General features: G+C 33.1%; 1 protein-coding gene across 3 annotated transcripts in view; it reads left to right on the top strand.

Moving 5' to 3' along the window:
• Efa6 (Exchange factor for Arf 6) overlaps window positions 1-26,147 on the top strand; it is a 221,775-nt gene that overhangs the window by 160,204 nt on the left and 35,424 nt on the right. For all 3 annotated transcript variants that reach the window (XM_074185335.1, XM_074185336.1, XM_074185334.1), the window contains exons 12-14: window positions 6,294-6,438; window positions 12,538-12,681; window positions 17,409-17,599. In XM_074185335.1, the coding sequence (XP_074041436.1) occupies window positions 6,294-6,438; window positions 12,538-12,681; window positions 17,409-17,599 (480 nt within the window). The remainder of the gene's footprint in view (window positions 1-6,293; window positions 6,439-12,537; window positions 12,682-17,408; window positions 17,600-26,147) is intronic.

Raw genomic sequence — 26,147 nt, 5'->3', positions numbered from 1 at the left:
ATTTTTCAAAATTTGTTTTTAACATCAAAGAGGCTCTTAAAATATTATTATATTACAAAAAAAGAAATTCGGTGACGAGTTTAGTTAAAATAAATGATTTAGTACAGGTGTGCTTAAATTTTGATAAGTAGAAAAAGCAGGAATGCGGAAAAATAGTGAAAATATAAAATACTTATTATGGGTTTGAAACTTGGTGTGTGGGTATAAAATTACAAAAGAAAATGTTTTTATCCTTTGATATTTTTGGATATTTTGAAGAATAATGTCATTTTTCGATGTTTCTTTTTTTAAATGTCAATTTTGACAGGTTAAGGAAATCACGTGACCTATTTTGTAGACGCCATTTGACATCATTTCTTAAGCAAAATCTACTGCCAAAATCAAATTTCACATAAAACGATAAATAAAAAAGTTTCCATTTGATGCGGACTTTATCGGTGACACTGTATATCTTGTACGGGAAGCGGATCCCAAATATCTTGTATCGAGTTCATCATTTAAATATATAGCTACATTGTGTAATATGAAACAACATATAACAAGTTTTGGACCTTTTTAAACGACACCCGAACTTTATATTGAAGCATAGGAAATCGTTATTTTAGGTGCCCAAAACATCATTCAATTATTACACGCTGCTTTGTAAATATCTGTAATTATCTGAAAATAAAAATAAAACCTCCTGGACAGTTATCAATAAACTGAAAAATAATAAGAAACCCAAATCTTCCAATATAAAAATCTCCCATGAAAATGAAGAAATCTCCTGTCCTGATGACATTGCAAATCTGTTCAATAATTTTTTCATAGGTGCTCCCAAACAGGTTATAGACGATATACCACAGGTTGAAAGTAGCAACTTTGATCATAGCCTCAACAGAAATCTTACTTCAATGGTTGTACTTCCTTTCATCGAGGAAGAAATGCTAAATATATTCTCTAATCAAAAATAAATGTTCGTCTGGACCTGATGACTTACCTAACAATATAATAAAAGAATTCAAAAATTATTTGGTGAAACCTATAACTCACTTAATAAATTGTTCACTACAAACAGGCATATTTCCCGTCGCTCTCAAAATAGCGAAAGTGATTCCACTCCATAAAAAGAAGGAAAAAAATATAATGAATAACTATCGACCCATATCACTTACATCAGTTTTTTCCAAACTTTTTGAATATTGTATGCTAGAGAGGCTAAACTCATTCATTGCAAGGTTCAGAATTATCCCAGAAGAACAGCATGGATTCAGATAATCTAAATCTACATCTACGGCAACCACAGATACATATATACACATTCTCAATGAATTAGAAAAAAAAAGAGCCCTATAGGCATATATTGTGACTTAAGTAAAGCCTTTGATAGTGTTCCACACGATCGACTACTTGACAAGCTTTGGTCTTATGGTATCAGGGGATCTGCTTTTAGCTGGTTCGAATCTTTTCTCAAAAATAGATATCAGTATATACAGATATCTTGCAATGAGAATAGCGGTTGAAACACAATTCACCACTCTCATCTTGCACCTGTGGAAGTTGGAGTTTCTCAGGGAAGTGTTCTTGCTCCAGCTCTATTTTCAATCTACACAGTAGACATTGTAAAATACTTCTCACATTTTAAATTAACATTATACGCTGATGATCTCTCCATATTAGTATCACAAAAATCTGTTGATCTCAATCAACAAGCTTGCAATGATCTCATGCAAAAAATGATTCTATGGTTCTCCATTAATAGTCTTTATATCAATGCTAGCAAGACACAGTTTATTATTTACCACACAAAACAGAGAACGGCTGAAAATATAGAGATTCATTTAGGGGAAACGACTCTAGAGAAGTGCCACACCATTGAATTTCTAGGTGTAACTATGAGTGATACACTTGATTGGGAATCTCACATAAGTGAAACAATAAAAAAATTGAATAGTAAGCTTTACCAGATCAGATGTCTTCAGAGAGTAATTAATATAAATGTTCTTAGAAATTATTATTTTGCGGAAATACAATCCCGACTATCATATGGAATTTTGTTATGGGGCACGTCGTCTTCAGCACAAAAACTATTCCTAGTACAAAAAAATGCATACGTGCAATGTTAAATAAAAATCAGAGGGAATCATGCAAACCTCTTTTTAAAAAATTGAGTATACTCCCACTTTTCTGCATATATATATATATATATATATATATATATATATATATATATATATATATATATATATATATATATATATATATATATATATATATATATATATTGGAAGTTTCCTGTTATATACATAAAAACAGAAACAAAATTCCCTGTCATAATGAAATCCATAATTACGCAACAAGATTCAGTCATCATCTTTACACACCCCAAAATCAGGTAAATATATGCCTGTGTGGCCCTATTTCCAATGGAATTAGGGTTTTCAACCACCTATTGACAAAAATCGATCAGGAGGTATCTTACTTCAGATTCAGAAAAACGCTGAAAACATACTTACTGGATAACTCGTATTATACTATGGACGAGTTCTTATCTTCGTAGTGAACTCTCTTTGCTCCTTATAGCATTTTAAAGTACATGTATTGTTTGCCTAATCTATGTTCAAATTTCTTTTGACTTGTTTTATACCTTTAAGGTCTTTGAAACCAATAAAGATTATTATTATTAATTTGTTACAAGCAAGCTGTGCCGAATTATTTGGATTTCTAAAAAGCACCATTAACCACGGTGCTACGCTATAACCTTTATCTCCTAAAATTAATGCATTTGCCCTCTTAAACTCATTTTTAGCAATATTACAAATTTGTGAGTTACTTTATATGCGTGAATCATGGACAGATCCTGACCATGATGCGTCTATGCTTGTAAACCACTCATATGCATCTCATCACCTTTGCGATTTATATATTTATCACTATGAAGTGGTGGTTTTTTATTTTTATGTGGGTGCAATTGATCACACCCTTAGCACACGGAAAAGTGTACTTTGTTTGCCATCTTTCTTTAGCTGCTATTATATCCGCCGGAGTGCAAGGAATTTTTATCCAATGTACGCATTTTTCTATTTTCTGGCCAGCAACTTGCGTCACAACCTTAGACACAGTACTTTGATGAACACCAACATCTTCTGCCACTTTTGAACACAAATTAAACGTGCACTCCAGCCATAGCTGTGCCACGATCAAACTGAAGTTTGGTAACTATTAGACTCCGAATTTATGGAGTATATTCTCATCCTAACGAGGATAGAGATATTTGTATTCATACCAAAGATGAGAATATTCTTACAACAAACTGTACATAAGAGTACTAAATACGTAGAGTAACTAAATACTTATTTTTTTTTCATACCACCCCATAATTCAGGTGTAGCTTTATCTAAAAGCTTCTTTCTATATAGCCCTGGATTTGTCAGCTGAAGTGCCATCTCTTCCGACATTATCCCTATAAAAATTTTTTGTTAATCTGACAGTTTTCGAGTTTTTTTTTTCAATTTAGCAACGTCTGAGATTTTACTATCAGTTGAGCAATTTACAAAATGAAATTTTACTAGTTCGGACTTCCATTGTCTAATATGTAAAATGATTTGAAATCCCCGAAACAACTGAAAAAGAAGAATTAAAAATAAATAGCTTAAAATAACAATTATATTAAGCAAAAATAACCTGAAATGAAATAATAGTGAAATAAAATACAAGTAAAATTAAAACGATTGAACAAAAAATAAAGATTCGACGGTTTCCCTACACGTGAATATGCAACATATAGTTGCCCATGAGAAAAACATGGATTTTCCAAATCTAAACCACAAATGGACATTGTTTGGTCTTGAGACTTCTTTATAGGCATATCAAAAGCTAAACGAATTGGAAACTGTAGCCTTTTGAAGGGTATGGTAGAATCTGACGTTACCATTGGAATACGTGGCAACAGGCCCACTTTTTCTTTAAACTTCCCAGTTAAAATGGTTGCTTCAAGATTATTTCCGGTGATCTTTTTGATGACCAAACGCGTACCGTTGCATAATAGAGGTGAATTCAAATTACGTAGGAGAATAATAGGGAAACCAATCTTTAATCAAAGATTATGTGGTGGCATTCCAGGTATATCTAGTAAATTTAAAAATTCAATTGGAAAATTTACACTTTCATTTTCATCAACAACAGTATCGATTGATTTAAAAGACATCAGATCGCCTGGTAACAACTGTTGTATCTGGAAGTTAATTTCATCAACATTGTAGCTTGTATGATACGTTTGTAGGTTTAACATAGCAGCGCCATCTATTGATTACTTACTCAATCCAGTCAACAGATATCGCCATCTGTTAAAATCGTTTGGAATCAACAGATAATTGTGAATATCAAATAATAGACAAATAAAATAATATTACGGCTATAAATTAAGATGTAAGCTATCCTATCTTTCAAGTTGGATCAAACTGCATATGGTGTGCAAATTTGATTGAAATCGGTTAAGTAGTTTAGGAGTCAATCGCGGACAAACAATGTGACCTGTAATTTATATATATGTTCTCTGGTGGGGGGAAATTATGTTTGTTGTCCATCTGTTTGTTTATAAATTTTCCCTTCAGATTATAAACAAACAGATGGACTAGCGATGGGATCCCCACTATCTAGCATTATATCCGAAATATACCTGCAAACCATAGATGAGAAAATCTTAACAATAATAAAAACACATGATGAAAAAGGAGAATGGTTCAGATACGTTGACGATGGACTGCACATATCACAAAACAATGGAATAAGAATAGAACAAATAAAAAAAGAAATTAACGGAATAAATGAAAAACTATATTTCAGCATTGAGGAAGAATACAACTCAAAACTTAACTACCTGGACATAACCATAGGATATAACCACAACAAAACACAATTTCAAATGGCAATATACAGGAAACCTACACAGACAAGATCCACCATACCCGCAAGTTCAAACCATCCACCATCACACAAAATGGCTGCCTATAACGCATTCATATATAGAATGTTAAGGATACCACTCAGCAATGAAGCCCGAAACAAAGAACGGAAAGTCATATACCAAATAGCGAACGAAAACGGATACACCCAAAAGACAATAGATAAACTAGAAAACAAAATCAAACAAAAAATACAGAACAAGGATGAAGCCACCCCAACAGAGAAAACAACACAACGGTGAACAGCATTTACGTACGTAGGACACCAAACCAAAAAACTAACAAACGTCTTCAAACCACTGAACATCAACATCACATACAAGCCAAACACGAAGATAACACAAAAAATAAACAACTATGAAAAAGAAGAAGACAAAGACCAAAACCAAAACGGGATATACAGTATACAATGCTCGGACTACAACAAATTCTATATCGGCCAAACCAAGAAAAAACTGATCCAAAGGTACGAGGAGCACAAAAAGGCATACATAAACCCAATAGTATATAAATCAAACCTCGCAACACACGCGATACAAAACAAACATAATTTCCCCCCACCAGAGAACATAAAACTCATAAAACAAGGCAATAAAGGAAACCGCATGGACATTTGAAAAAACTTAAACATCCATAAATTTAACAGTCATAAATCACTTATTGAGGAACAAGTACAAATCAAAACACAAAAAGACCTAACATTCAATATATTAAACAAATCAATACACACTCCTAGAAACAATAAACCTAGAGAAGATTCAACACAAAGAATAGTACCTGATGTAATCCAAATACAGGCAAATTTACCTAAAGTAGTATACCTAGTATATATACTAGCAGACTCGGCCATGCGTTGCTGTGGCTAAGGTTTTTAAAGTTTTTGTTATATTACATTATAGTAAACTATTTAAGAGGAACGGTAGGAGAACATCAGTTACGGGGACCACCATGCTTTTTTACATAGATGCCATTTGTAAAAAAATATGGTGACCTCCATGACAGATTTTCTACTACCGTAACCTTTAGTACAATGAAATTATTATTTACGAACGAAGACGGAAAAGTTAAAGCTGGTATAAAAATCCACTGGATTGGGATTTGAAGGGGAAGGACTTTGAACACAATTGATTAAAGTTTTCGTGCAGTTGATATTATGCAAAAATTAATACAAAAGGATCAATTTTAAAATTTATTATTATTTTTATTCAATTTTGTAACAAATGAGTATATTACAAAGTCTTTGTCAATAATATTGCACAATAAAAAATGTTTCCTTTGCTATTTTATATCATCTAGCTGTATGAATAAATCATTTGTAATGAAATATTTCATGTACCCATTGTTTTTCAGTGACTCGAAAGAACTGCAGGCTTGGATAGACACTATTAATTTTGTGTGTGCTAGTTTTTCTGCACCGCCTCTTGAAGCTGCAGTTGGATCTCAGAAGAAATTCCAGAGGCCGTTGTTACCTTGCAGTCACACAAAATTAAATTTCGTGAGTTGATTAGAAAATATTTAATTTGAAGTATAAAAACTAAGAGTTGCATACTTCCCACTAGAAAAAATATTATTGTGTCAACATTATAGAAACAAATCAGTGTATTCATAGGTGAAACATAAAATCATTTTGAGCCCTAATGAATAATATTTTTTTAAATTCTCGAAACAGGTCAATATTTGATTTCAAATCACCGTATTTTGAAACGATAATTTAATACATTATTGATCTATAATTCTAGAAACGCGTCGATTTCTTATTCATATTTTCTTTTTTTTCAATAGTTTACACTTGATTAAGAAATATATCTCAACAAATGGCAATTTTTTAATTTCATTTACTCTTTATTCAGATAATTTATTATTTGATTAATCAATTCCATTGTTTCAATTCTCTGTTTTTCTTGAATAATAACCTATATTTGAATAACTAATAATTCTAATAACAGATCGGATTTTTAATTTCCTGATTGATTCAGCCGTTACTTGATGAAGATCTATAGTAATTTCAAAAACTCCATCTCACGATTTGATCTTCACAAACTTTATTTTGAAAAATATATCACAGCATGTTTCGCTAGCACAGTAGCTTTTTCAAGTGATTTATACTTCAAGTTGTTCTTACATTAATATTTATATACTACAGGTAACCATAATTGAAACTACCTCAAAAAAAAATACCTAAACCTTTACCTAAGGTACCTGTTCAATTATGATTACCCGAAGCATATTATCTATATCAGTAATAATTCTTCCTCGGTTTTTAAGAAAACAAGTTCGATAATGGTGATCTATTCAAATCCAGTTGGTCATTCATTTGAATGTTTACATTTTTAAGTTTAATAATTTCCATTGCTTAACTTAAAAATTCAAACATTCTAATGAATAACCAACTGGATTTGAATAGATCAGCATTATTGAACTTGTTTTCTTAAAAACCGAGAAAGAATTATTATTGATGTAGATGTGAGGTAATATGCTTTAGGTAATTATAATTCAGCAGGTACCTTAGGTAGAGGTTCAGGTAATTTTTTTGGAGGTAGTCTCAATTATGGTTACCTGTAGTATATAAATACTAATGTAAGAACAACTTGAAGTATAAATCACTTGAAAAAGCTACTGTGCTAACGAAACATGCGATATATTTTTACAAAATAAAGTTTGTGAAGATCAAATCGTGAGGTGGAGTTTTTGAAAAAACGGATTTTTTATTTTCATTCACGTCTTTTTTAGATAATAATTTAATATATAGTAATGACGTTATCACCAACCTGGATAGATCATTTCAGGCAGAGTGAACCGTGTGTATATCCCGAACAAACAAAGTTCTCCAAAACTCAACTACAGGCACAGCTTATGACTAGTTGGAGAGATTTTTGTTTGTTCGGGATATCCGGAAGGTTCCATCAACCTAAAATTACCCACCCAACACTGACAAATCTGTCGTGGTCTGTCGGTGGTCATCCCAAACAAATGAAATTAATTCAAACTTTTCATCTGTTTAAATCTGTTTTTCCGTTAATCAGCTGTCGCCCCCATATGAACGACATCTCTCAGAAGTTGAGAAACTTGTGCGAGCTTGTGTGATTTCTAACACGGTTGCAGAATCATTGCAGCTTCAACCAGATACATTCTATCGAGAAAAATATCTGGTCGAGGCAGGAATCGAACCCATGCCCTTCCGATCGTGAGTTACACCGCCTTGCGAGTGAGCCACGAATCTTCAAACTTTCGAAAACTACAGATGGGGTGATCGATATAGGATGGTACTTCTTTGTAGAGTTTTTCATAAGTCTCTTTATTAAAAAGTACTTGGTTATTCACATTGGCACGTACTTTTCCTTTTGGTTGAATAGGAATTCATGAATTTTCATTTTTTCCCGGAATATATGACATTGCTGATACAAATGTCGAAATAATTTGGTCCCAGTTTAAAGTGTTCCTGCCATCACAAAAGGTATTGCCTCAAAGTTTTCCAAGTTATTCAAATATGTTATACTGGTAATGATGGTGGTGATTCCTGTGAATACTTCTCAGAGAGTATGTTAGAACTTTGATTATTTCAACAAGGAATTTCATAAAATTCACCTTACGATTTGATCTTCATAAACTTTATTTAAATATATCAGATGTTTCGCTAACACAAATAGCTTTTTCATAGTGACTTAAGTACTATAAGTTCGTTCTTACTCTGATGTTTATATACCCTAAGTAATCACAATTGAAACTACCTACCTAAATATTCACTCGATCAAATTACCTAGAACATCTACAACTTTCATATACCTTCATCTTCTACATCTTCAATTATGATTACCTAGAGCATATTACATCAATTCTACATCAATAATAATATTTCATCGGTTTTTAAGAGAACAAGTTCAATGATGGTGATCTATTCAAATCCAGTTGGTCATTCATTAGAATATTTGAATTTTTAAGTGTATTGATTTCCATTGCTTCCAAATGATCCAGCTTTAAACCTTTGATCTTTGTTAAACATATGATTTTCTTCTAAAAGATGATTTGAAAATGTTGAACTTGTTTTCTCATTTACATAGCTCATATGATGTTCCTGGATATGATTCCTGAATGTTCTGTCAGTTTAACCAATATATGTCTTAGGACACGTTCCATACTTTAATTTATATACTCCTGATTTTTCGAATTCGGCTGTATTGTCTTTATTATCGCAAAAGTGGAAAAGGAAATGTCTACACTTAAAAATTTAAACATTTTAATGAATGACCAACTGGATCTAAATAGAATACCATTATTGAACTTGTTTTCCTTAAAACCGATGAAGTAGTATTATTGATGTAGAATTGATGTAATAGGTAATAATAGTTGAAGATGTTCCTTAGGTCAGGTAGGTAGTCTAATGGGCTTGTTCCATGAATTTTGGTTTATAGTTCACTTGATAGAAATTTCAAATTGAAAAACAGTGCACTTTGTTTCATCTCTCTAAGTGCCGTAGTTTTCCCGTAATTAATTATCAAAAATCGAATGTGGTAGGGTGATGACGTCAAGCCCCTATTCCCGCTTCTTGTTCGATTGACCAATAGGAACAATAGAAATAAACAACATTGCAAAATCATAAATTTACGAAGCCTATAATTATTATCAATTTAATTATGGAAGTGTGTATGAACCCGTTAACATTTCAATTAATAAAAAATTCTCCACATGGAATAAAATGTACAGGAAAAATCATGTTTGCAAATAAGTCCAATATCTAAAATCAGTACACAAAGTTGCTAGATCACAAAATATTTACCTAAACTATGATTTCATACATTATTTAATAATATACAGTTATGGAAATCAAAAAATACAGCAAACTGAATTAAAGAATCATTTCAAATATTCAATTTATTCTACAATCCTCGATCTGTACAACTGCAATTTATTATAAAAAAAAGATTCCGAAATACATACCTCTTTCTAATATAGCTACTAAATTCAAGCGTTACAGGCTCGCTTGGGTATTCTGTTGAATCTTCCAAAACTTGAGAGGAAGGTTGAATGAGGTCAAGTATAGACAGCATTGATTGTAATAGAACTGATCCAACAAAAGCTTCTGAGGTAATAATACCATTAATTATATGATAAAATTTAATTGATTTTGTTTCATACTTTTCGTTCCCCTTTCATTCATATTCACTTTTTAAATGATTTCTATAAAGTCTTGGAAGAATAGAAGGATTGTAGTTCTTTCTTTTCAACACTTTCACCCATTTTTTTCTCATCATTTTATCCTTTGGGAACCTAAACTCATTATATGAAATAACTCACTTATAAACCAATGCGCTTTCTGTTTTCTTGTTCCTTTCCGCACAATTAAAATCAGCACAAGAATGCACCATGTTAATATTCAAATATAGGTATCTCTAAAACACTTTCAAAGCATACACAAACTGAACTCGATGAAAAAACGTATTGTTCCTACGCGAGCTGTCAGCTAAGAAAAAGTTGAAACTCAGTGTTGCAAAAACAAGCAGAATGGATCCGATATGACAGGCATTTTCAATGCCGAATAAACCAATAAATTGTGATATGGGTACTCCATTTTCCTGAGAAAATGAACGATCAATTAAAATTTTCTGTAATTATTCATTCATTTTTTTTAAGAATAAAACCAGCAAACAAATAAATATACAATACTAACATCACTCGAATCCTCCAATTAAGCATAAAAATGGACAATATTTGCCTTGATAACTGGTATAGTACAAGTTATATCTAAATATAATTCTAAATAGAATTAAACGAGCTGTATTTTCAAATGGTTTTCGAATGCTCATGAACCCCAATAAAATAAATCAATTATGCATTCATGCCACCCACCAAAAAATAAGAAATTCAACGTTACTGGTATATTAGCCATGTTGTCATCCAGTCAGCCAGCGCCCTCTGTAGTGTATGCGACTATGTGCTCTTTCTAATGTAAATGGTTTCAACACATATGTTCAAAGAAAAATCTGTTTAAAATCTGTTTTTCCGTTAATCAGCTGTCGCCCCCATACGAACGACAACTCTCGAGCTAAGGACTAAGGAGCTAAGGACTGAGCTAAGGACTGCGAGCTAAGTACTGAGGTCTTACCTTTTAACGTGTGATTCCTAACACATAACTTCGTATTTTTGTTAAAATAATTTCAAAATGAATATTGAGCCTGTTTTTGTCAAAGCTGACTCCGGACAACTTACCAGAGTTGATTTTGAAATGATCGATAAATTTTACTTGAAAAATTTCAAATACTTTGGTACCAAAATGAAGAATGAAAAATTGAAACAGTAGGTGGTATATTTAGTAGGTCCCTTTTATTTATATGGCATTCATTTCAGACTTTGTCTTTTATCGAAGAATGGAAAGTTTTGATTTAATTTTTATTTTATCTCGGCCAAGGAGCAGTATGGTGACTGAAAAGAGAAGCAAAAATATATACAGTGAAATGTAGAATTACTCCAGAACATATTAATCCAAAAATAACCTGAAAAAATATTTTTCGGAATGTAAACTAATGACACGGAATATGTAGTAAAATAGGTACCCGCCGAGACCAGCCCTTTACAAAAAAAACGTTCTGTAATTATATAATTGTAACAGTTGTATTCATACCAAGTCGACAACAATAACAACAAAAATGGTGTCTGTCAAATTGGATCATCAGATCTGTGATTGGATATTAAAAACCAATACACTTGGCAACTCTGCTCTGTACACGATCAATTTTATTGGTCAACAGACACGCGGCCAATTTAAATTCTTGCTTTTCGAATTATTCTTTTTTCTGCAAATATAAAGAGATTTTGGGACCGATTAGGCTTGATAAGTATAATATACCCCTAACATGATCAGTCTATAAGCAAACCAATATAATTTTCCATAGCATGAAACAAGCCCATTGTGATTACGTAGGTTTTATAAGGTTAGGTTAGGTCCAAAGTGAGTGGATCTATTCAACCTTCCACCGCAACCCATAAGGGTTTATTGTGGCTCACATCTATGCATACTCGACCAAATAAACCCAGCTTCTTAACGAAGCCGATTAGTTGGTAAGGAGAGTGGTCTTTCAGATCAGGTGGTAAGAGTACGGCTCTGCCAAACTCTAAAAACCTTATTCGGTCCCCAGCGGGACAGGCACAAAGTATGTGCTCTGCTGTTTCATCATTTTCCAAACAGAGGCGACACACACTGCCTTCCGACAGTCTCTGAGTCTCTGCATATGATGACCTGTAAGAGAGCGTGTTAGACATCGTAGTTCATGCCTATTATTGTAGTCCAACAACTGTTTGGTATCAAGTTTCGAAGGGTGAATAAACGCCTTGCAATAAGCCAATCCTGGAAGATATATTTCTTTGAATAAAATTTTTGGAGATCAAATAGTAAGGTGTAGTTTATGCATTTTCTGTGGATCTTCATCAAGTAACGGCCGAATCAATCAGAAAATCGACAAGACATGTTATAAGCGAGTGTAAACGTGGTCAGATATGTTTTGTATGTAGTATTTCGGTTTAGTAGGTAGTGTCATGATAGTGCTTGTAAAATCATTTTTATTAGTGTCTTAGTATTCTTATCAGTCAGTTATAATTGTAGAGAGAGCAGCTAGCAGATCACGAGGAGAGAGTAATGAGACTGGGAGCCATTCTAGATGAACATCGAAGATCACCACCAGAGAAAGGATCGAAATCACAAGTTGTACAGAGCTATAAAGAAAAAGAAATGTATTTGAATTATGAGGTAAGTCTGGTTTTCATCTTGATTTTTAATGAATTCTATCTTAATTTTTTGGCTTACTTTAATTTTGTTTCTTACTTACAACTCATTCTATTTACGTAATAGAAGCTATTTTTGGATGTGGTATCCATTAGACTTCATGAGTTGAGAACTGAAGTGTCTTCTATGAAAGTTTTGTGTCTACTTATTAAGAGCAGAAATTATTGGTTACCTATGCATCATTATGGTCGAATAGGTTGGTATACTCCTAATGTCCATTAGATATCCTTTGGACATGAATTGTTGATGTCTTTGTGTTGTCTGGGCATTCACTATTTATTGCACTATAGCACTAAGGAGGTACTCATCTTTAGTGAAAATGGGGTACTTGCTTGTGCCAAAATATTTCTCAGGGGTTTGGTACGCAGGTGATTAGGACAGAAATGGAGTAACAAAATACACCAGACTTTTCTTCTATGTGGCAGAGATGCTCTGTTTGTCTTATTTGGATTCAGTTCTAAAACTAAACTAGTTATCTAAAACTAAAATTGATTCTACAGCTAACATTAAGCAGCAAATTATACACGTGCCCAAAACGAATATGGGGTGATGCACAGGAAAATTGACTGAACCCCAATACCAAAAATATTAGCAATAATTTCAGTTGATAGCTCAATGTGATAATTATGGAACAATTAATATTTGGGAAATGTATGTGAACTAAATGACTACTTTCAATTTAAAGGAAGATGAGTTCCAAATTACCTATACCATAGCTTCAATATATGAAAAATGAATGTTTTATTTTGGTTGTTTTGGAAAAATATTTTTTAACGTAGTTGATTATAAACTCAAAATAGGATGGATGTTTTTGAAATATGCGAGAATATGAAACTCAAGAAATATAGAAATGTAGATTTTGTCATTCTACAAAATTCTAAATGATTTGTACTTGTACTGTTGTAACAAGAATAACTTCAGAAAATGTCAATGTAAGTAATCCTGAGAATTATAAATGTTCCAATTGCACCTTTTCAAATACCAAATACAAGTCTAATCATTCATTGAATATAGATACATGTCCAATTTATGTTAAAAACTGGTTGATTATGTGTAATTTCAAATTCATATATATCCAGACTTTAAAAATGATGAAGAGAAACAATTTATATTATATTTGAATATGAGATCGATAAAAAACAAATTCAATGATTTAGAAATTGTGATTCATGAGGCACAAACAAAAATTTTGATTTTAATGTGTAAATCAATGCAGAGGAAAAACAATATTACACTGTTGAAGATTTTAAAACTGTGTCTCATTGAGAAAAGCGAGAGGTGAAAGATATGAAATCTTGTTTATAAATGCAATAACATTTGAGATTATGAAAATTGAAAATGAAGTATCATACACAGTACTGAAACTAGATAACTATAAATAGATACTACTATATGAATAATATTGTTTATCTTTATTGAATTCCTAGAAAAGGAACTAAAAAAATTTCTGAACAGGATACCAATAGTTTTCTTTTTGGTGATATTAACATTGACATGCTAGTAACAAATAAATTTACTACATCCTCGAGAGACATACAACTAAAAGGTTTCAAATTGGTCAATGAAGACATCCCTAGAGAAGACAATAATAAGCCATCCCTAATGGTTACATCATTAGTAACTCTAATATTCTGAAACTTTTATAATCAATAACGATTCAGTTAAAACAAATTAATGGCAAATAGAAAGAAGAAATACAATTCATGAAAATGTAAGAAAAGTTGATGCTAAGAAATTGACAACCAACGTCTGGGCACACACACACACGCACATTTAGTAAGTCGAAAGCATGAGGAAAACATTCATTATCAATTTTATCAAACTTAAACGTTTATAAGTTCTTCAAAGACTAAAACTTAAAATCGTTATCAAATTCTTCAAGTCGTAAAGATTTGTCAAAAAATATGAATTTTGCTCAAAAGTAAAGAACCGTTTTTATGACAAAACAATTTTTGGAGTGCAAGTTTTTTTCGTTTTATTTAGATGGGAAAATAACAAAAACTAATACAATATATAAAAATGGTAGACAAACTTAGATGGTGCATACTTCTAAAATATAAAACAGATGAAATTATTACAATAATATAATATATAAAGATAAGACAACCTCAAATAGGGCATACTTATAGAATGTAAAACACAGGAAATATATTCCATAGATATATGAAATAGAAGAAAATATTGTGGCATAATTCTAGACAGATTACAGATTACTGATCTCCACTTGCTATGTGTGCAGAAATTTTGAATTTGTGTGTCCTCGCAAGAGCTGAGAACATTTAACATGAGTGTGTTGACTAGTCAACCCTAGCGGTGTGTGTGCTGAACTAGTGAACCATAGCCGTACCCTCATATGAGGACCTGGTCAGTTTCACAGTAGTAGGTACATCTGAGGTGGAATTTTTATACAGAGTATGAACATTTCTTCAAACAGTTGCGAGAACAGGGTTGTTGGTTAAAGCTCAAAAATTATTTCCATGGTGCTCCTGGCAACAATGTCAACTGCTAAGCTGTAAAAATTAATCTTGGCAACTGTGTAAGAAGTGCCATATTAAAAATGTATGTAATGGCTGACACTCAACAGAGTTGTTGTTTTGTTTCAATCTTTGACTTTCATTCAAAAACTAACAGGTTATGGGCCCAGTAAACGTGTACTTACGCTGACTAGGTCGACCGATTAAAATGACAGTTGTTCAGTGTTGAGTATGTCGGAATCTGCCGAGAGTTCGGTTGTAAAAAGGTACCACAATGGCTGTAAACTATCTCACTAGAGTTCTGCGATTAGTATGCCAGGAAAACTACCAGGACTGGTCTTTCTTTCGCCATTGAGAACATATTCATTTTGGAAGGAATGTCAAAATTGCTTTTGCACGTCAAAGAAGTAACAACTGCCAAGGAAGTTTGGCACACACTGAGGAAGCTTTATGAAGACAATGGGTTTTCAAGAAAGATAGGACTACTTCAAATGTTAATATTGTTAAGATTCGAAAATTGCAATTCAATGGAGTCATATGTTAGCCAGGTTGTTGAAACTGCTCAGAAGTTAAATCGTACAGGCTTCATGATCGACGAGATTTGGGTCGGTTCTCTTCTGTTAGCAGGACTTCCAGAAAAATTCGTGCCTATGATTCTTGCCAACGAAGAATCAGGAATCGACAAAAGAGAGATGAAATCAAGTCGAAGTTGCTCGATATGAACCTAGATGGCGAAGGTAATAAAGGTGGAGCGTTGCTGTAAAACCCAACATCAAAGTCGCGATGGAAACCGACAGATGGCAGCAGCAGTTCCACTACTTAAGATCTGATAGACAGAAGTAATGTCACTTGTTATAAATGCAAGCAGAAAGGGCACTTTATGAATAAATGTCCAGGTGATGCTGAAACTCATGCTGACAAAAGTAAACCAAAAGCTGGCAACAATACTTTTAGTGCAGTATTTTCAAGCAGAAGTTTCAAAACTACGGATTTCTTTATTGATTCTGGGTGTAGCACACGTCTCACACAATGTTTGGGCATGTGAGTAACTAAAGATGGAGAAAATAATTCTATTTATCTTGATCAAGAACAGTATGTAGATAATTTACTAAAAAGATTTAACATGTTAATATCAAAAATAGTTAGTACTCCTACGGAGAGACCTAGTGATAGTGAAAGTACAGATAAGGTTCCCTATCAGCAACTGATCGGAAGCCTTATGTACCTATCTGTATTAACAAGACCTGATATTTCTTTTCCAGCAAGCTTTCTGAGTCAATTTAATAATTGCCACACAGAAACTCATTGGAAGCATGCCAAGCGAATTTTACAATACTTGAAGCAAACAAAGAATTATGGAATTGCATTTTTGTAAAAATGGTGCAACACATATGATAGGAAATCGTATACTGGTTTCTGTTTTCAACTTTCAAACGGACCTATTGCCTGGGAAAGTAGAAAACAAAAAACAGTTGCTCTCTCGAGCACGGAATCGGAATACATGGCAGTATCAGAGGCAGCAAAAGAAGCCATCCAATTGAAAAATGTATTGTAGGGTGTGATAGGTTTTCAAGGGTGTGTAACTTTATTTAATGATAATGTGGGGGCTCAAAAATTATCAGCTGATCCCATATTAAACAAGCGGACGAAACACATTGATATAAAACACCATTTCATAAGAGAAGCTATTGCTGAAGAACATGTTGAACTCAAATATTTGGAAACGTCCAACATGCCTGCTGATGTTTTAACAAAGAGCTTGTGTGCTGTTACTCATAATAAATTCATTAGAGAGTTGGGTATACTTGAGGTAAAATAAAACACTTTAAAATTGTTTAGTTTGGAAGCATGTGTTTTTTGTTTTGTTCAAATATTTTTGAGCTTGTGGAAGTGTTGGTTGAAGCTCAAAAATTATTTCAATGGTGCTCCTGGCAAAAATGTCAACTGCTAAGCTGTAAAAATTATTCTTGGCAACTGTGTAAGAAGTGCGAATATTAAAAATGTATGTAATGGCTGACACTCAACAGAGTTGTTGTTTTGTTTCAATCTTTCGTCCTTTGCATTCAAAAACTAACCAGGGTTTGTGTCCTCCAGCCAAAAATGTCCTCGCAAGACACTCAAATGATTACTCAAATTTCTGAAAAAAAAAATTGGTTCTGTAGCATATTAGAGTGAATTAAAGTTTGTTTTCTATGTAACACATTAATTTTTCCACAGCTCAAAAGGTACAAAACCTACTCTTTGATGTTGCGATCAAAAATGCCACATTATCCTGAACCGACTGTGAGCCTAGTAGAGAATAGCATAGGAGAAGTGGATGAAGCAACTGGTGGAGTAACTCTCATGGACAATGTTGCTGGTATAGTGCCTCCTCCAATTCCAGATAGACCATCACCTACAGTTAATAGGTATAGTTACAGACAAGCAATTTACAATCAAAACATGCTCAGTGGTGCGGATGATATAGGCTGATGGGTTATGAGGGTGTTGTGCATGCATGCTTTGATTTACAGTATTACGGTTTATGGGTTGGTACCTTTTTTGATTTCATTTTTTTGGCAAGACTTCTTTAGGAAAACTTTGGTGTACACAACTTGTAAATTTATATAATTGTTCATTATTACATGATATTTGTAAATCTTGATCCTTGTGGAAGTTGAAGTTGTCAGTATATTAGGTACGGTTACTTTGTACATTCGATTCATCTCAAAATTTTTCACATGAGTAACTGATTCCGTTAAAATACAAGGCTCAAATTCGAGTCTGTGTATGGAATCTCGTGAATGTTGAGAGGTAGAGAGTCATTGGAGTTATAACAAAGTTGATGATTTTAGAGTACTATTAAATGATATAAAAATCGCGTCTAGCTTTTTTTTTGGTTCCGAAAAATTGTGGGAATTACGAAACCTCGAAATTATATTTTTTGCTTTTACTTCCTTATTCACTGGCCCCTCCCAACATTCAAATATAGATTTTATTTTTGTAGATATTTTTGGTTTTATTTTAATATTTAAAAATTGAATTGGTCCCGATAGATCCCCCACTTTGGTAGTTCAACTATCATCAGATAAATTACACTTTTTTGTTATGATAACATTAGCCAACAAATAAGAAAAAAAAATTGCTACTGATATTATAATGGCTATTCATGAGAGTTTAAAGCATCCTGATTGCGACTTCAACATCAAAAATTTTCCATCACATAAAGATTTTGAGTTATAGTTATTATTATTTTATACAAAAATGTTCACGTATTATAGAGAAATATAAGGTAAAAATAAGAAAAAATAATATATTTTGAGGATAACAGACTTTATTTACAGTACACATGAAAAAACATTCAAATGAAGTTTTTTGTGCATAACCTTTTTGCAAATGTTGACTTTCGTTTATACAGGGTTTTTCAAAAGTACTTTGACAAACTTCAGGAGGTGATTCCTCACAATATTCTAATATGAATTGTCCAAATGAATAAATGTCCGGAAACACTTCGTTTCCAAGATACAGGATGTTGAAGTTTTATTTTTATTTTCGTTTTTTTCAAATAACTTTTGAAACACTGAACTTAATTAAACGAAACTTGGTGATAGGAGGTTTTTGAGGTGTCGAATTCGAACCTGATGTTCTTATTGCTCTTACTCCTAGGGGGCGTCACCTACACGTCTTTTTCTTTTTTTAAAGATTCATAACTTTTTTGCGCGTACTTCTAGCACATTTTTCAGTAAAAAAATCGATTCCTCTATCATATCTACGTAAATAAGCTACCCTTGTTACTAGTCGCTGTAAGCAACCGTTTTCTAAATATTTGGACTTGAAAACTTCAAGTCGATATTTGATAATCGATGCATGTTGAAGTTATTACGAATATTTTGCTTTTTTCACAAGAATGCTTTGGAAATGAATTTGACATTTTACTCGTTTGAAGAGGTCATTACTGTTGGGTACGTTCCTTTATGACATCCTTAAGCGAAATAGTTATTTTTGTATCAAGGGTGCATAATCAGTATTTGTTTTAATAAAATTTGCAAGAAATGTCAACATTTTATTTGAGGAAATTTTTAATATGTAGAATAAACTAAGATAAACGAAACTAAATTGTATTCAAATAAATTGTTGGAAGTGTCCACCCTCAGCGAAAATACAGGCAGTCAGTCGTCTAGTCATTGAATCTCGTACCCGCTCAAAAATTATTGGTGTGTTTCTTATTGTTTCACAGGCGTCTACTATTCGGTTTCTTAGATCTTCCTCGTTCACTACTGGTGTCTTATAAACTAGTGACTTTAAATGTCCCCAAAAATAAAAATCTATCGGGTTTAGATCTGGGGACCTTGGTGACCAATCCTGGTTAGGTTCTTCTACACCCCTACCGATCCACCGATTTGGATAGACTGTGTTAAGGAATTCCCTGGCTACAACGCTAAAATGGGCCGGAGCCCCATCATGCATAAACCACATGCGGATACGAATTTCTAATGGTACATTCTGAAGTAGTCCCGGCAATTCATTTTCTAAAAAGTGTCTGTAAGTTGCGCCATTCAGTCGGAGCGGAAGAAAGAAAGGACCTATCAAGTAATTATCAATTATTGCCGCCCATACATTTACAGAAAATTGATACTGATAACGCCTTTCACTAACTGCGTGCGGATTTTCGAGAGCCCAAACATGGTTGTTATGAAAGTTTGTGATAGCATTTCGGGAGAAGTTTGCCTCGTCCGTGAAGAGTACATATCTTAAATATTGAGGATTTCCTGCCAATTTTCTCAAAAACCATTGACACATAGTAATGCGTTGGGGAAAGTCTCGTGGCAAAAGAGTTTGTACCCTTTGAATAATGTATGGATAAAACTGTCGATCGTGGATAATTCTCCAAACTGTGGACTGAGTAGAATTGACAGCTTCAACAATTACTCTTGTGCTTGTTTCTGGATTCTCCTCGAGAGCTTTCAAAACAGCTTCTTCCAATTTTGGGGTTCGGACTACTTATGGTCTTCCAATAATATCAGCTGCCCTCTCAAAGCTACCTGTTTCTGCCAAACGACGGTGGAGACTAGCAAATGTTGGAGCTGAAGGCAGTACTCGATTAGGAAATCGCTCCTGGTAAATACATCGTGCTTCGCGCGTATTGCCATCTGCAAGGCCATAAACGAAATGCATATCGGCTAAATGAGCATTATTGTTTGAATAATCCATTTTTTCAAAATAAGTGTTTTCTGCTTCTACTTATGGAAACTTCAACAAAACGTCTAACTGTCACAAAATATGTAATTACCAAAACTATTCACAAACGTCAAATTTATTTCCAAAGCATTCTTGTGAAAAAAGCAAAATATTCGTAATAATTTCAACATGCATCGATTATCAAATAATCGACTTGAAGTTTTCAAGTCCAAATATTTAGAAAACGGTTGCTTACAGCGACTATTAACAAGGATAGCTTATTTATGTAGATATGATAGAGGAATCGATTTTTCTACTGAAAAATGTGCTAGAAGTACGCCCAAAAAAGTTATGAATCTTTAAAAAAGAAAAAGACGTGTAGGTGGCGCCCCCTACGAGTAAGAGCAATAAGAACATCAGGTTCGAATTCGACACCTCAAAAACCTCCTATTACCAAGTTTCGTTAAATTAAGTTCAGTGTTTCAAAAGTTATTTGAAAAAAACGAAAATAAAAATAAAACTTCAACATCCTGTATCTTGGAAACGAAGCGTTTCCGGACATTTATTTATTTGGACAATTCATATTAGAATATTGTGAGGAATCACCTCCTGTATGTTTCATCGTTTTCCCTCATAAGGAACCAACAATAATCCCCCATCATTGCTGCATGCCATCTGCCTTGGTAACTTTGCTCCATTGTCAGTATGTTTTGGTGGAACCTTTCCCCTTGTTCGTCAGTGACTGCACCCAAATTCTCTGGGAAAAAATTCAAATGGGAGTGCAAGAAATGGATTTTGAGAGAGATGCGACATCCCATTCTGCAGTAGTTTTCAAGTAGTTCTTCTACAAGTGTTTCGTAATTTTTTACTTTCTTGTTCCCTAAAAACTCCGAAACACCTTTTTTTGAAAGAACTCCACGCAACTGATTCAAAATTACTTAAATTTTGGTAAAACTGTTGATCACTTAGTAGTTTTCTAATTTGCTGTCCAACAAATATACCTTCCTTGAGCTTTGCATCACTTAATTTTGGAAAAACGTGTTTAAGATATTTAAACCCATCGCCTTCTTTGTCTAACGCTTTTACAAAATTTTTCATCAACCCCAGTTTCATGTGTAATGGAGGTAACACAACGTTTTTGGGATTAACAAGAGGTATATTCTTCATGGTGTAATTTCATCAGTTCGGACTTCCATTGTCTAATATAATATAAATTTATTTGAAATCCCTGAAAAAAATTCAAAAAGAATAACCTAAAATAGCAATTTTATTAAACAAAATAACTGAAATTACAAAGAAATAACATACAAGCAACAACCAAAAAAATAAAAAATAGAAATATTAATAAAAGCTGAGCATTAAACAATATTATTAACAAAAAATGAAAAATTAAAATTAAAAGATTCCAAACCAAGCTCCGTCACGACGTTTCGATTGTTAGTATCCACAATCGTCTTCTGGTGATAACTGGACTTATTCCTCCGAAATGCGACTATTTATAGGTTATTCGAGTGCTTTCACATATCTCCTCTTCCCTGGCGGGAGTTGGTCGTTTTATGCTTGATTAGGGTTTCCATATATTACGTAATTCTACGCTAGCTTGACTAAATATGTTGTTGGACAACATATAAGCGGCTTCTTTGAATTTTCTCCTAAATCAGTGTTCCTCTTTGTGGATGATTTCAGCTTGAGCCCACTTGATATTATGTTCTTGAGTCCAAACATGCTCTGCTATTCTGGATTTGCTGATTTCTCCTCGCTGTGTGTGTTTCTTGTGCTCAGCAATGTGAACTTTCAATGGCCTCTTAGTTTCACCAATGTATGATTCTCTGCACTTGCAGGGTATCCAGTAAATGCCATTCTTGGAATCGCAGTCCGCGTTTGGTGGCCTGGTTTTCGTGAGGCTGCTACGGTCTGAAGCAGGTCCTGATGTTATACTTGAACCCAATCCTTCTTATCCTTTCCGATAATCCTCTGATGTAGGGAATTACAAGTACTGGTTGTGGCGACTTCTCTTCATTGTGGAGCTCTTGCTGTCTTCTAGCTAAAGCCTGTTCTACCATCACTCTGGAGTAACCATTCTGTTGAAGGTCATTTTTGATGATGCCTAGTTTCTTTTCGAGACCTTCCTTTGTATTACAGAGCCCAAAGGCACGCTCTAGTAGAATCTTGATGATTCCTCTCTTAGTCGATTAATGGTGGTTGGATTTCTGATTCAGATACTGTCCTGTGTGAGTGAGTTTTCGATATACAGATGTTTCGCATTTAGTATCGGTCCTCTTCACCAAAACGTCTAAGAAAAGCAATTCGTTGTGGACTTCCTTCTCCATTGTGAAACCACCACCTTCAAACAAATATATTCTTCACGTTAGCTTGACCTGGAATATATTTATCCCTCGCGGAGGCCATTCTTTTATTTGATAATGGCTCTGTTTTGCCCTACTGTTCCAAAGGCAAACAAAACAGCAAAACTTCGCAAATTCGCTCTGAAGACCTAGTAATAGTCCTATAACTTAGGTCACCACAAATTTGCCACTTATATGTATTACAACTTATTGCATTTAGAATAAGTGGCATACTGTCGTGTGTTTCCTTCATGGCAACTCCATGTGCAAGAGGAATAAAGGGCCTTTTGTTACCATTATAGAGCAGAACGGCTTTTGAACTTGTTTTAGACAAATCTATAAATAAACGCCATTTGTCCGGGTTATGTGCAAATCCTAATTTTTCCATCACACCATTTGGATTTACACAAACACACATTTTATCCTGCATAGTAAAACACGAGGATAGCTCAAGGTTACGGTTCCTAAATATTGCAACTTTGGTTTTAGGGGCTAGTAAATTCCATTGTTGTAATGTTCAGCATACTCTTTGGACAAGTGAAGGAAAAGGGGAAAAGCAAACTTGGAATGTCGTTTTCATTAAATTTTTGTGAAAACAATCATAACTCAAAAATATTATGTGTTAGGAAATTTCTACTATCATTTTCGCATTTAGGGACTAAAAATTAACAAAGAACTGCCATTGGCATTACAGTGGTATATTGGCTGTAAACTAGTGTAATGGAAACGATACTTAGTCTCTTTACGTATGTACTACTGCATTCTCTTTTGAATAATTATTAATAACAGAGAGAGAGAGAGAGAAAGTACTTTATTGTTCATGAATAACATCATGGTTACAAAGTTAAAAAATTTTAAAAAAAATATAAAATATACATAGCACTGATACCAGAGAAAATATGTCAACAACAATTAAACTTGTTAATAAAAGGTAACATGTCACAACTATACATAATAAAAGATGAGCAACACTATGCGACATATGGAAATTAAATAAGGATTATTCTATTCTATTCTATCCCTCCATTATTTCCGGTAAGGTTAAGTGTGCAACATATGGGATTTTTTTTTAATTAATTGCATAACCAAAATACAGATAGTGCCGAAAGTTGATGTACATATGTTCGGCAATCATTAGAATGGTTGCAAGTCAAACAATATACAGGGTAGGTCAAAAAATATAAAAATTGCTCAAGACTAAATCTGTTTAATGTACCCTTATTTTAGAAACTTCAGCAAAATGTTATCGAGAAAAGTTGTTTACAGTTGAAGGTTATGCCTGAATACCAAAACATGGCCTCCTATGACATTTTTTGTTTTTTTTAAATTTTATTCATTTTTTTTTCCCCAGTTTGTTATATATTTCATAATCACCCTAAACATTTCCATAAGTTAATCATAACAAAATCAGTTGAGCAAAAATTTGTTCAAATTCATGCATATTTATGCAAGTAACTTGGATTTTAATTTTATCAGGGATTCACAAACTTCATGTTTGTTACAACAATATTTAACACAACTTAAAAATTCCGCAAACCATATTTTTAAGGTAAATTATTAGTAATGATGATATGTGTATTGAAAAACTCATTTCAAGTGAACATTTTATATTTGAAATGTTAAAGTAAAAGCTATACAAATTAATCAACAAACATGAAATCCTTTAAAAATAATCACAGACACCCAAAGAACAAAACGAATGAGGGTTGAAAGTAAACATTATTATTATTATTATTAATGAAAATCAACAAAATAATCAAAAAGGAAAAATACAATGTTTTCAATTGTATTTGAAAACGGTGCCGATGGTTTTGACAATATTTATCGGCCTATTTTTATTATTACTTAACCATAATAATAATGAAAATGGTAAATAATATGAAGAACGAGAAAAGCACGGGTATTGATTAAGTACTAATCCATATACTAAAAAAATGTGCACTTGAAATTGTAACAGTTTTAACCCATTTAATCAATCGTTCTTTTGAGGAGGTTTTTTTTCCAGATGAACTCAAAGTAGCTCTAGTGAAGTCATTTCATAATAAATATAGTTTAAAAAACTAAAAAAATACGCTTTTAAAGAACATGCAACTGAAAAGTTAAAAATAATTTTTTTAAATAAGCTTAAAACAATAACGAACGAAAAATACTAGTATTATTGTGAAAAAAGCGATGGGCGCCTGATACACAAAAATATGGCACCGCGCCATCTACCCGTAAACATATCAAGCAGTAATTGATAGTTACGTACAGCGCTATCTGCCCGCGAATAGATCAAGCAATAATGCCGATAATTCTGTCAATACAGATCCCGAACTTGAGAGTTACCAACAAACATACATGCAAACAAACAAACAAACATACATTCATACATGCATACATACAGGTAAAGCTAATATAAAGCGTGTAAAAAAGGGAAATAAGTCGGAACTTTCCAAATTTAGACCTATTACTTTACTGACTTGTATATCAAAAATTTTTGAATTACCCATGTCCAAACAATTGTTGTATGTTGTATCCGATGATTGTAACTAACGAACCTACACTTATGTGGCTAATGAGGTAATAAAGTTATCTATCTATCTATCTATCAATTAGTTTCCTTTTTTACAAATCAACATGGTCAACTGAAAAATAGGTCTATCGAAACAGCTCTGGTTCATTTTAACAATGAAGTTATAGAATCAATGGAAAGGGGAGATCTGTTCTGCGGGATTTTTCTGGATTCATCCAAGGCCTTTGATTGTATATAAATGATTTCAAATGTTCGGTTTCACGTTACCCCAATACCGCATAATTCGATAACCAGCAACATATTTTTCAAACAGTAACACTTTATTGTGAGATTTCACTCAACAGTTTACAAAACTGCAACACATGTTTCACTATACAATTGCTTTCTCAGGTATGTTCATACTAACTAAATTCTACCTAGACGTGCTTTCTATAATTTAACAATTCGAATTAGACCTTCTACCTACTTAGTGACTAATCTTTTACCTCAGCTCAGGTTCAGGGTGTTTCAAATTCGATCCTCATCATCTCGATCTCGAAAACTATGACATATACGAAAATGGTTAAATTGAGGCAAAGCTGCGCATTTACCTGACTAAAAATATGCCGTTGAGAAAGTTCTGAAATTCCGAGTATATCCGGAATATTCCAGTGTATTGGAAACGGGAATATGAAATGTGCTACAGAATCTAGATGAAATACGCGTTACACTGAATAGCATTAATTGGAAACGGGAATATGAAATGTGCTACAGAATCTAGATGAAATACGCGTTACACTGAATAGCATTTGAGACATAAAGGCGAGAAATCTATCTGTCCTTGTATTATTTCATATGCAAAACACATATCTCGGCTTTGCCTGAATTTTTTAATGAGTCATAGCTATAACTCCTCTCGGGATAAGCACCATGTTGTTTGAAATATACATACTTAAAAAA

The sequence above is a fragment of the Leptinotarsa decemlineata genome, unplaced genomic scaffold (genome assembly GCF_025532065.1).
Source record: "Leptinotarsa decemlineata unplaced genomic scaffold, Ldec_3_MD MMD2_tig00026374_RagTag_RagTag, whole genome shotgun sequence".
Taxonomy (NCBI): domain Eukaryota; kingdom Metazoa; phylum Arthropoda; class Insecta; order Coleoptera; family Chrysomelidae; genus Leptinotarsa; species Leptinotarsa decemlineata.
Note: the sequence above shows the minus strand (reverse complement) of the source record. Positions and strands in the feature narration are given on the sequence as shown.